Consider the following 13,101-nt stretch of genomic DNA (forward strand, 5'->3'; position numbering starts at 1 on the left):
CAAATATACATGAAACTATTTTAAGACCATATTTCAGTCATCTGCTTATCTATTCTTATATGGTTATACCACAGAAGTTCTTTTAATGCTACAGTATGCTACATTATCTGGTAATTAAGACTTCTCAGAAAACTTTTGTATAAATTTTCTTTAGTATTACTACATATTGTTCTAGGTTAATTTGATAGTAATTTTAGGACTTTAAAAAAAATCCTTTGAGGATTTTGCTTCTAATGGTACAAATGACCTATTAATATTTAAAATTAAGTGACAGTTTTTCTTTTGAGTTTGCCTATTCAAGAAATGTATGTAAGCCTTTTAAGTCTCTTAGAAGTTATTTCAAGAAAACTTTATCTAAGTTTAGCACATGTCCTGATAAATTTATTAGTAATCATCATCTGTACCTGCTGTTACTATGAATGGGATTTAAAATAGCAGTTAACATTTATTGAGCACTTATTTTATGCCAGGCACGGTGATATTTAAGTATTTCATTTAATTAATCAATTCTATACACCTCAATTTACAGATGAAAAAATCATGACAGACATGCTTAACTGACTGCCAGATGCTATAAGCTAGGAGTGGAGATGGGCACCTGGCAGTCTGATTTCAGTGCCCTACATTAAATACTCTAACTAGATAGTATTCACTTGTTTTTCAAAGTACAAAAACAAAGGACTCTTCTACTTCCAACATGAATTTCCATTAGGGGAAGAAAACATCAATCAAAAAATGGGAGTTTGTAACTACAATGTGCTCAACCTTCTAAGTTATCCATACCTTCCCATCAAGAATAGTTTCCCATGTTGCTCTTTTCTTGCTTATTGGACATTCTTCCATTTCCTGCATGGCTACTTCATATTCCCCATCTAAAAGCTGTAAGCGCCTGTTAGACAAACACATACACTTTAAAGTAACCTGTGTATTATTTTAAGTACACAAATTCTACATTTTTAGATTTATACTAAAAAGCATTTATTAAATTTATAAACTAGCTTACATATCCAACAAGATATACCTAAAATATACCTACAATCTATTCCTGGCAAAAGCAATTTTTATGATTTTGCACTAACAATCATTAGTTATTGCTGAATTATTATTTTGTTACTGCAAGTATTCAGATATAGCTTTAAATGTTTCAAGTATAAAGGCCTCAGCAATTTGCTCAGTTTTAAACATTAAGTATAAAGCATGTGTGCAGGCATTATACTTTTAAAAATGGGATAAGAAGCGTTACAATACTTGGCTAAGGGAACCACTAATGTCTGTTATTTTTAACTATTGTAAATATATGAACTAGAATTTTTATACTTGACCAATAAAATGATTATAATGACAACCCTGATAAATATATAAGATCCTGGGGGCACCTGGCACATATAGGTGCTCAATAAACATTCATGGATAAATGAAATATTGCCTGGATTAAAGAATCAGTTTAATTATACCCATATTGCAGTACAGTTTTAATGTGTAAGTACGAGTGAGTGAGTGGTGAGTGAGAGAGAGTGTGTGTGGTTTGTATAACTTTCCTATACCTTTAAATACTGGTACCTACACTACACTAAATATCATTCTTCAATCATGCACAATAATTGTATGTGTTAAGATTCTGGCTTCTCTTCATCAGTCTTAAAGAAATTCTGTTGGATGATAACAGCTAACATTTATTGAGTGCTTACTATGTGCCAGGCACTATTTTAGTAATTTTATGGTTCATTTAATCTTTTCAACAACTCTTATGAAGTAGATGCTATTACTCTATTTTTCTAAACTAAGGCAAAGAAAGTTAGATAACTTGGCTGAAGATCACAATTAGAGCTAGCAAGTGAATTCAGGCAGACTGACTCAAAGCACCTCTTAACAGGAAATGGTTTTAATTAAAGACCTGTCTTTATGCAATATTACTTGAATTTAGTCTACTTCAACAGTCCACCAGCAAAGCTATTTTAAAAGATCAATTTCTAATAATGTTATTGGAGTAAGCAATACATTCATATACTTTTAAACTGAAATGGAGTTTCCCTCATGTGTTTTCATGAGTACAAATATTATAGTTTATGGCTGTACATTTGATAGCTATAATCCAATTTACTCTCCTACCTTTAATGTAGGAGGAGGGCTTTTTTCCCCACAGCCTCATCAATAGTGCTTTATCAAGTTTTTTGATCTCTGCCAAACTGGTAAGTGAAAAAATGACATCTCAGTGTACTTTTATATTCAGATGTCTTATCAAATTGTTTAAGGACAAAATACATATTCTTTTTTTGCAAACAATTTTATTATATCACTTGCTCATTCATTCTTCTATTATACTGTGGTGTTTTCCTTTTAATCAGTATCTTTTTGTTATACAGGAATGCTATAGTATGAGTAGCAGTTAATTTTCCCCTGGTTTATTTTTATTATGACTTGGTTTATGGTAGCTCTTTTGTCTCTCAAAGAAGCATTTTCTTTCTCTCAATATTTCACCTATTTCCGACACAGCTTTTGAATTTTAGCAATTCTTTAAGGAGACCTGAGTCTCTCTGAGATTACAAAAACAACTTTTACACATCACCCGAGATCATGGCTTGCAAATACTTTTCCTCTACTAAAAGGAATCAAGACTCCTTGAAGAAATGGTCAATTCCAGAGGAGAGGTAGGAAAAGTAAGTTTGGAACATATAACTGTTACAGAAAATAAGGATGTATGCATGGATGGGTGGGTAGACAGATAACGTCAAAAGGATACAGAAACCTGGTAGGAGGGTTCCTCCTGACCAAATTAGGGACAACTATGAACAACAACATAAATAGATGAAAAAGCTGAATATAAATGGGAATCGTTAACCCATACTGATTTAAAAAAAAAAAAAGATGAGGGAAGGAAAGCTGTTCTTTACAAGAAAATACCAAGACAGTTGGAGAAATGATAAAAAGTTACTGTATGGCAAGTGTGGTACAAGTAATTTATTCAAGCAAGAATCATCAGTGGAAGATAAACTTTGGGCAAAAGGATGTTGGGAGGAAAATGACATTTTACCCAGTTTCATATATTACCAGAGATTATATAATTAAAGGCAAAAAGTATTGCTATAGTAATGATGAATATCAACATATACTGATGATGAAAATCAACACATGTGTCTATGATGTGCACAAAGAACATATCAGCAATAAGAATTCCTGCTAAATGAATCTAGTAGTAAGGAAATAATCACGATAGCCTAGATAGAGACATTTTACAAAACTGTAGATCTGTACTTGTTTTTAAAAAAAAAAAAAAAAAAGTGTTATAAAAGGCAAAACAGGGCCTCCCTGGTGGTGCAAGGGGTTAAGAAACAACCTATGAAGCAAACCACAGCCACTGCAGCATGGGTTCTATCCTCCACCAGGGAGCTACCCACATGGTGCAGCAGATCTCTCCTGACTTGCCCACTGCACCCCTCAGCAGTGTATTTCAGTCAGTCTGCCTGTTCTGTTCCCCATTCTGTCTGTCTCTAGTGAATCCTCACACCCCCTACATCTGTGACCTGTAACCCGGTTCTTGTGTGCATAAATAAATAAATCTTCAAAAAAAGGGGCAAAACACTACAGCCCAAAAATAAAGGTGGAGAAACTATTCCTAATTCAAAGAGACTGAATAGGTATGACGACTGACAACCAGCTACAGATCACAATTCCTGACTAAGAGGAGAGGGGAAACAGCTATAAGGGACATTATTGGGGCCAACTGGGAAAGATGATTGTATTTTTTTATACTATGTTAAATTTTCTGAGTATGAGAGGTGTATTGTGATTATGGAAGGAAATGTACTGTTCTTAGGAAATACAGGTTGAATGTTTAGGAGTGAGCAGTGAAGTAGACTGTTACAATCTCTAACTTTCAAATGGTACAGCATAAAAATAAAAAACACAAAGGTGGTAAAATTTTAACTTATGTATCTAGGTAAAGGACATATGGGTACTAATTATCTGCATTTTTCAACTTTTTTAAAAGTTTGGAAATTTTCCAAATTAGGGAAAAATACGCTCATGGTTTCTTCATGGTACTTTTTCATTGAATAAAAAGCAGCATAGAAATATACTAAGCTATATATATATATATATATATATATATATATATATATATATATATATATATATATGGCAGAAAGAGTTTTATAAAGAATATGTCTTCATGTTGACAGAACATTTACCAACATCAATAAAGTGTGCCACATCCTAATTGCTTTTCCCATGGATATAACCACTATCTCCTAGGACATTTTTGTGTGTTGTTTTCCCTTTAATCTTAGACCCCAATCAATTTGTCAGTAATATCAAGAAACATTAAGTGACATATCTAAGACAACATAGTAGCCACATCTATGGCATTCCTAATCTTTGCTTTCCTATAAAAAGGCTGCCCTGTTAGCTAGTAAGTGATTTCATTAAACTAACAATCAGTACTTTTTTTAAAGAGGAGGAAGAATGTATTAAGTTACTTTTCCTAGCTCTTTCTCCTGTACCTGACTGTGAACTGTGGCCTGGGACAAGAAATCACAGCATGTTAAAATTCCATTATTTAACCCTGACAAAAAGAAAGCCACATTTGCTTTCTTGATCTTCTTTAACTGGCACTAAGATGCTTCATTCCCAAATGAAAACTGCAGAGACAATTATAAATTCAAGTGTTGCTACCTTGTGCCAAATGCAGATAGTCACATGACAAGGGTTACACACGAATTTCTACCTTCACTTTAGTAAACACACATCTCAAGACTTTTATGTGGACCACTTCATTCATGTCTCTGCTCAAATATTACCTTCTCTGGCTTTCCTCTATAAAACAATAGCCCTTTCTATTTTTCTTTACGGCATTCACCACCGTGTGATATTAGTGGATATATTTTTCTAGAGGTGGTGTGTGTTTTCTACACTAGAAGTTAAGCTCCACTAAGGCAGGAATCTTTTTGTTGCCTTCTCACTGCCTAAAATAGTGTCTGACAAAGAACAGACATTCAAAAAATATTTGTCAAATAAACTCTCTTAATTGAGCCATAAGAGTCCTCATCTGTTTACTGTTTACAATGAGATAAAAAAAAAAAAATCAGTATTTATAAATTTTCTTTTTCATTTTTAAGAATGAAGGCAAAACAGTAACAACACCACAGTATTTTGCTTCAGAATAAAAATATCCTATAAAATTGATGTGTATTCATCAACATTACCTGTTTTTATCAAATACGGTCATTTGGGCAACAAATGTCTTTTCCCCATCCTCACGACTTCGTTTTCTTCTAGCTGGAAGTTCTTCATTGACATCTGAATTTGATAAACATTTCTTATGAATCAAACATTCTGGCAAAAATGTCATTATTTTTGCTTCACTGACATGTTACATTTATCCCAAATAAAGCACAAATAACACTTAAGTTGCAACAGAATACCCATATTAATCCTCTTTAATTTTATGATTTTACCATGTGTATGTCTCTGACAGCCATCTTATATTTTTGCAAATGTTCAGAACGCTCTTACTTGATAAAGGGGGAAATCCTCTTCTGTAGTTACTTCAAGACTCAAAGACTATTTCTTTCAAAGTGTTTCTCCACTGAACTTATATATAGCTCTAATGTACCACTCATCATTTTGCTGCAATTATTTCTTTTATGTCTATCTACATGTTCTAGGTCATGAACTTTGGAAAAAATAGAACTGGATGATTTAAATCTTTGTATACTCTATACCTATATATTGGTCGAGTACCTCAAAGGTGGATTCCTAACTGTTAGAAGTACTGAAGGATAGATATGTGATAAGCAGGTACAATAAAATGTTATAGAATCTAAGTGGTGGGTAGATAGGTATCCACTATAAAATTCTTTTGGCTGCTCTGTATGTTTGAAATTGTTCACAATAAAATGGGCAGGGGAGTGGTAGGGAAAAACTGCGGAGAGTCTGAGTACGTCTTTTCCATCCAGTGTTCAAGTTCAATTTATCTTTTTACTATATGAAATATAAACATCACTAAATAATAATGCTAACCTAACAGATTAAATACCTAGTCCAGCACACTGGCCAATAGTCTAAGAGCAAAGGCATTCTACCATAAAATTATCTCATTAGACTGTAAGAGATCTGCAAATAAAGACCATTCTATTAGCACACATGCAATCTGTTTCTATTCTATACCATCTTCTTCCTTGGAAAAGCAAAGTTTTAAGTAAGTTACTGAAATAAAAGAAAGTTTATACGCAATTAAGAATGCTACGAAGATATATATATTGGTTCAATCACTTTCACTGTTGCCTTAGTCTCCAGAGACAAAATATAGTAAAATTATTAAAATATAAATTACCAATATTTTCATTGGTTTCTCCATTCATTATTCCATTAAACTCTCTTCTTCCCGGACGAGTCACTCTAAATAGTAATGAGTAAGACTTCACCATATGGCTGTTACTAGGTTCAAATTCATTACTGGAAACTGCAAGGGATGGGAAATTTCCAGGTTTTGTTTGATTGAGGTCAGGATTCAAAGGCACCTGCTTTTTACCTGTAGGAACTTGCCTTATTGGACAACTTACATCCTGCAAAGGCAAAGATTATTAAATTACATTTATTTATGCATATAAAATTATAAAATTAAAATAAAACTTCTAATCACAGCTATGAGAACATGGTATAGAGGCCATGATTACCAAATGACATGCTAAAAGTTAAGTATAGTTCTGAAAATGGTGAAGTAAAACAAAATAAATTGGAAAAACTGTATTCCAAATATTAAACAAAATTTCCCCATTGTAATGAAGGTAACAATACAGCATATCCAATATTTAGCTTGAGAGTCACCTGAAATAGTTTAAAATTAGAAACATGGAATTAAAATCATGTTTTAGGGCCTCCCCGGTCATGCAGCTGGTTGAGCGCAGCGCTGTGAAGCTGTCCACAGCCTCTGCAGTGCCGGTTCGATTCCCGGCCGGCTGGGGAGAAACCCAGATGGCACAGCAGACCTCTCCTGCCTTTCCCGCTGCTCCCCTCAGCAGTGTCTTTGGTCCGTCTGCCTGTTCTGCTCCCAGCTCGGTCTCTGGTGAACCCTCCTGCACATCTGGCCTGCACTCTAGTTCTTGCATAAACAAATGAATCTTCAAATAAAATAAAATCATGTTTTAGATGTTAAGCCCATGTAAATTCATCTTTTTCCATATATATTTTTCAACAGAATAACTGTAGGACCATCAGAAAGAAAAAAGATTATAACCCCAATGTCAATAAATATTATGAAATAGTAAATCCATGTATTTGAATGTTACTTAATATTTGCCTTATGAGCAATGTTCTGTAATTATAAAGCTAGTTATGCTCAAACAGCACAGGAGAAAAAAAATGGAAGATGAAGAAGACCTTTATAACAAGAAAATATAGTACCTATTTTACAGTAACTTCTTTTTAAATATAAATATTTATGGGTCTTACAAAAGAATATAAAATGAGAAATACAAGTCTCCCTTGTAATTCTTACATTTTGGAGGTAACAGTATTAATGGTAGGCTGCATATATCTTTAAGACAATGTTTATGTCTATTAATTTTTGAAACACAGAAGGATTATACTATACTTACAGGCACATTCTTGCCTAAGTAACAATGTGTCTTAAAGAAACTTCATCTCACTATGTGATACTACAGATTGCAGTTGGGTGAAAATGGGGAGTGATATTCCTAACTTCAAATTTTTAACATACGCTACTGTTTCCTATTACCTCAGTCCTCTCCATACCAGTGCTCTAGCACAATTTTTAAGTCCTGTGTCACCTTATTATGATTTGAGGAAAACCGCAGCAGTAAGAATCTCTATACAGGTCATACTGACTAGTTTTTTAAAAACCATTTTATTTATTTGAAATGTTTATTTTTGTGTAGAAGAACTGGAGTATAGGCCAGAGGTGTGGGGGTTGAGCAGAATCATCACAGACAGAGTGGGGAGCAGAACAGGCAGATCTACTGAAATACAATGCTAAGAGGAGCAGCGGGAGAGACAGGAGAGGTCTGCTGTGCCATACATGGGTTAGCTCCCTGGCCGGGATCGAACTCAGGCTTTAGCAGTGATAGTGCTGAGACTTAACCCCCTAGGCCACAAGGGAGGTCCCCTACTGACTTAAAATGCCCAAGGACATAAAGTTACTAAAGATTTATCTACTGGCTTTGATGGGTTGCCCTCAAAATTTAAACATCATAACACTTGTTTCTGTGGTGAAATGATTTCATATTATAAATAAAAATTTAAGTAGTAAGTTAGTGGCTGATAATGGTGACAACAGTATTTCTTTGCCTGCAATAGTAGTATTGTAACATAATCATTTTGGGAGAATCTCTCCTAGCCCTTATTTAAAATTTCAAAGGATACAAATAGCTAAGAAATAAGTGGAGATTGAACTGGTAAAGAATCAATTAAATTTATATGTTAAAATGCTAAAAGATCTTCCTCCTTTGATCATCGTTCCAATTTTAGTATATGTGCTGCCGAAGCGAGCACTTCCTCCTTTGATTATCAAACTACTATAGGAGAAAGTTTTATATAGAAGACCTGGGAAGTTGTCAAAAGAGGTTCATCAGCAGTTTTACAATTCAGTATATTAAAAGCATACAAGATTTGAAAATACAATATTTATACACGAACATGTTCAATTAAGAATATTATTGCATTTAATCTATCAGTATCATTTTACATGTTACCTTTCTTTTTTTGTGGCAGACTTTGACAAGCAGGACTTCCAGCGTAACAGAATTTTGTTCATTTTCTGAGTTTTGTGATGGCTTATCTAAATAGAAAAATAAAAAAATGAAGACCTCTCAGAACTTTACTCCTTCTTTTTTCCCCCAAATCATTTCCAAATTTGCTGCAAACACTTTAAAAGCATGTATCTAAAATAATTTAAACAGGGCCTCCCTGGTGGCGCAAGGGGTTAAGACGCAACCTATGAAGCAATCCGCAGCCACTGCTGCATGAGTTCGATCCCCAGCCAGGGAGCAACCCACATGGCTCAGCAAACTTCCCTTGTCTCGCCCACTGCTCCCCTCCGCAGTGTATTTCGGACTGCCTATTCTGTTCCCCACTCTCGTCTCTGGTGAATCCTCTCATCCCCCACACCTCTGGCCTGTACCTCAGTTCTTGTATGCATAAATAAATCTTTTTAAAATAATAGGGCCTCCCTAGTGGCGAGGTGCTTGAGTGCAGCGCTGTGAAGCTGTCCGCAGCCTCTGCAGTGCTGGTTTGATTTCCGCTGGCCACGGAGATACTCACATGGCAAGGCAGACCTCTCTGGTCTTGCCCACTGCTCCCCTCAGCAGTGTATTTCAGTCAGTCTGCCTGTTCTGTTCCCTGCTCTGTCTTGGGTGAATCCTCTCACCCTCCCGCACATCTGGCCTATACCCCGGTTCTTGTATAAAAATAAATCTTAAAAAAATAAAAATAAAATAAAAAAATAATAAAATAATTTAAACAACCCTTTCACTAAACAACAACTAACTTCCTATACACTGTTGTTTCTTTTGGTTCAAATAAAGATTTAACATTTATGATAAAAAGAATGTAACAATCTAAGTCAAAAGTATTTCTGATATATAAAGCTTCCTGATGGAAAGCACAAATGATACAATTCAGATGAGACACACAGGAGATAAACACCTTTAATTTTTTCCTTCTTCCAAAATCTATTAGAATAAACACTTACATTTAGGCTATATTACTAGACTTATACATGTTTCATTTTGAATGTAAGGGTGTTAAACCAAAAGGTTAGATTCCTTTGTGATCAAAGAGATATAAAAATGGCTTTCATAAAATAATAAACATTATACAAGTTAAACATTACCATTTCATAAGAAAGATACCTATTTTTTTTTACGTTTTTCCTAGAACGTCTCTGAAGTCTAAATGGGCTAGCAAAAAGCAAGACATTATTATTACCTAGGGAAGTCTCCTGTTTTACAAAGTTTAAGGATTTAATTTTGAAATAGCAGTTCTCTTTGTCAACTAACAAAGTCTTTTGGCAAATTAAGGTCCCAGAGTACTTTATAATTTGTCTTTAATCCTAAAGGTGTCAATAGTTCCAAACTTTAAATATCTAATCATGTATTCATTAAGTTTCAATAATATATAGAACTACTCTAATAGATGAATTTGTAACATACAAAGAAATAATTTCTTTTCCTGAGATTTTGGAGACCTTTTTTGTCATTGAAAGCATTCTTATGCAGAGTGTGTGCACACACAAAAAAAAATAATCTGAATCAATTTCTTTGGAAGATGTAACCAGGATAAAAACATTTTATACAGTAACAAATAATCTAATGTCTAAAATGCAGTAATAAAAATACTCTATGAAAAACAATCACAATGAAAATATTACCCTAAGAATCTTCATGTATTCATCCTAAACAGTTTCAGTAGTAGTTGCTACAAAAGCCTTCATTTAAAAACAAAAGAAAAAAAAAAATTCTAGATTTCAGAAATCTGGATGGTTGTCTAGCATGGCTTCTTAAAATATTATTTCATAAACAAACAAACAAAAAAACCACTGAATAGAAAAGTGAAGCAATTTATCTGCTCTTTCCAACTTGCATTAATTTCAAAGTTACAATAGGAAATTATTTTCTGGAAACAGATGCATCAACAGAGTTTACATTCTCCTTTATTAACATGAAGAAAAAATTAAAAAGAAAATTTAAAAATGTTTTGAATTTCCAGTATTTTGTTATGTAAACAGGAAAAAGTTTAATTGGACAACTTTACAATTAGCTTCAACTTACTATTTCAATATTAATTCAGTTCACTGATATCAATTATAATATGTATGTGCTTTATACATGTTCTGGGAAAAAAGGACTAACAAACCCATTAGATCAAATAATAAGATTCTAAAGTATTAGAGTTCAAATACTTTAGAAGTACCATAGAAAACATGATAAATGATTAGCAATAAGGACACTGCAAGATGATTATAAATGTTTAGGAGGAAAAAAATGAAAATGCTACTTGGGTTTATTCCTAGTAAGAAATGGACAAATTTTAAGGCAAAAGTAGAAGCTACATTGGCTGCTAGTAGAGATTAAGATCAAATTTCTTACATAAAAAACCTGACTAATTATCGAACACTTCTTACATAACCATTTATTAGTATACATTTCTTTCCAAACAATATAAATACATTGTTTCCAAACAATATAAACATGTCAAGTTGGAGACATGTTTCTTATAAAGGTTTTATTCCATTTCACGATAATCAAAGGAAAAACACAAATTTAAAATGGACAAGCTACAGTCATTTTATCCATTTTTGAAACCAACTGTGACTTTGTCCAGCAATCTTTGACCTCTTCTAATAGAGCAACACTTAAGATTATATAATTTTCCTTATATCTAATATATTGATATATTCTATTAATAGCAGCTGTTGTCTCAGTTGTCCATTTTTTAACATTTGATGCAATAACATCAACTGTACATGTTTATGCAGACAGGTTATACTCAAGGAGTAGAACTTCTCCCAGTTTCTAAGGCAATTAACTAAAATTTTTATCATCAGTCTTTATAATTTAAAGCTCAAAAAATATTGGAATAATGGCAAAATCTAATAAATTTAATTTTATAAAAAATTTCCCCCAGATTTATTTATTTATGCACACAATAACTGGAGTATAGACCAGAGGTGTGATGGATGAGAGAATACACCAGAGACAGAGTAGGAAGCAGAACAGGCCAAACTACCGAAATAACACTGCTGAGGGGAGCGGCAGGCAAGTCAGGAGGGGTCTGCTGCGCCATGTGGGTTAACTCCCTGGCTAGGGATTGAACTCATGCTGCAGTGGCTGGTTAACAGCTTGATAGTGCTGAGACTAACCCCTGAGCTACCAGGGAGGCCCCAAGGTTTTTGACTTTTTTAATATTAACAGTGAGAGATAAGAGGTAGAATTTTATCTATTTAGATACGATCCAGATGAACCTTCAAGAATGTCCATATAGCTTTGACTAATGTAACACTTTCTATTTATTTATTTTAAGATTTATTTATTTTAAGATTTATTTGTTTATTTATACAAGCACTGGGTACAGTAAGAAGCACAGGAGGGTGAGAGAATTCACCAGAGCCAGAGCGGGGAACAGAACAGGCAGACTGACAAAATACACTGCCGAGGGGAGCAGCGAGTGGGGCAGGAGAGGTCTGTTGCGCCATGTGGGACCCTCGCCGGTGGCCAGGGATAGAACTGGCGCTGCAGAGGCTGCAGGCAGCTCCCCAGCCCAGCGCTCAACCGCTGCGCCACCAGGGTAGGCCCCTTTTAATTTTTTTAAGATTTATTTTATTTATACAAGAACTGGGGTAAAAGCCATATGCGTGGGAAGGTAAGAGGATTCACCAGAGACAGAGAGGGGAACAGAACAGGCAGACCGACCAAAATACACTGCTGAGGGGAGCAGCGGGCGAGACAGGAGAGGTCTGCTTCGCCATGTGGGCATCTCCGAGGCCGCTGGGGATCGAACTGGCACTGCAGAGGCTGCGGACAGCTTCACAGCGGTGCACTCAACTGCCTGAGCCATCAGGGAGGCCCTAATGTAACACTTTTAAGACCTACTGAAAACTTAAATGGATAAGGAAAGCATATGAAAACCAGGTTATGAACAAGATTAAAGCAGAACTTCTTAAAATATTTTCTTCAGAAAATCCACCTCTAAATTATCTTGGGTGTTTTATTTAAAATGCAGACTTCTAGGGCCTCCCCGGTGGTCACGGGTTAAGTCTCAGCACTATAAAGCTATTGGCATCCGGGCGCAGCGGTTGAGCGCTGGGTTGCAAAGCTGCCAGCAGCCCCTGCAGCGCCGGTTCGATCCCCGGCCGCCGCCGGGTGAGGGTCCCACATGGTGCACAGACCTCTCCTGCCGCCTGCTGCTCCCCTCAGCAGTGTACTTCTTGCTCTGCTCTCCCCTCTGCCCTGGTGAATTCTCTCACCCTCCCGCGCTTCTGACTGTACCCAGTGCTTGTATAAATAAAAAGAAAAAAGAAACAAATGTTTAAAAAAAAAAAAAAAAAGCTATTGGCATCCACTGCAGCACAAGTTTGATCCCCAGCCA

At 35.0% G+C, this 13,101-nt stretch overlaps 1 protein-coding gene across 2 annotated transcripts in view; it reads right to left on the bottom strand.

Moving 5' to 3' along the window:
* Positions 1-13,101, bottom strand: part of SUZ12 (SUZ12 polycomb repressive complex 2 subunit) — a gene marked incomplete at both ends in the record, with an annotated part of 42,450 nt that overhangs the window by 12,462 nt on the left and 16,887 nt on the right. For both annotated transcript variants that reach the window (XM_084237520.1, XM_084237519.1), the window contains 4 exons: positions 784-889; positions 5,202-5,295; positions 6,332-6,563; positions 8,709-8,794. In XM_084237520.1, coding sequence (XP_084093646.1) covers positions 784-889; positions 5,202-5,295; positions 6,332-6,563; positions 8,709-8,794 — 518 coding nt within the window. The remainder of the gene's footprint in view (positions 1-783; positions 890-5,201; positions 5,296-6,331; positions 6,564-8,708; positions 8,795-13,101) is intronic.

The sequence above is a fragment of the Talpa europaea genome (assembly GCF_964194135.1).
Source record: "Talpa europaea genome assembly, chromosome: 7".
Taxonomy (NCBI): domain Eukaryota; kingdom Metazoa; phylum Chordata; class Mammalia; order Eulipotyphla; family Talpidae; genus Talpa; species Talpa europaea.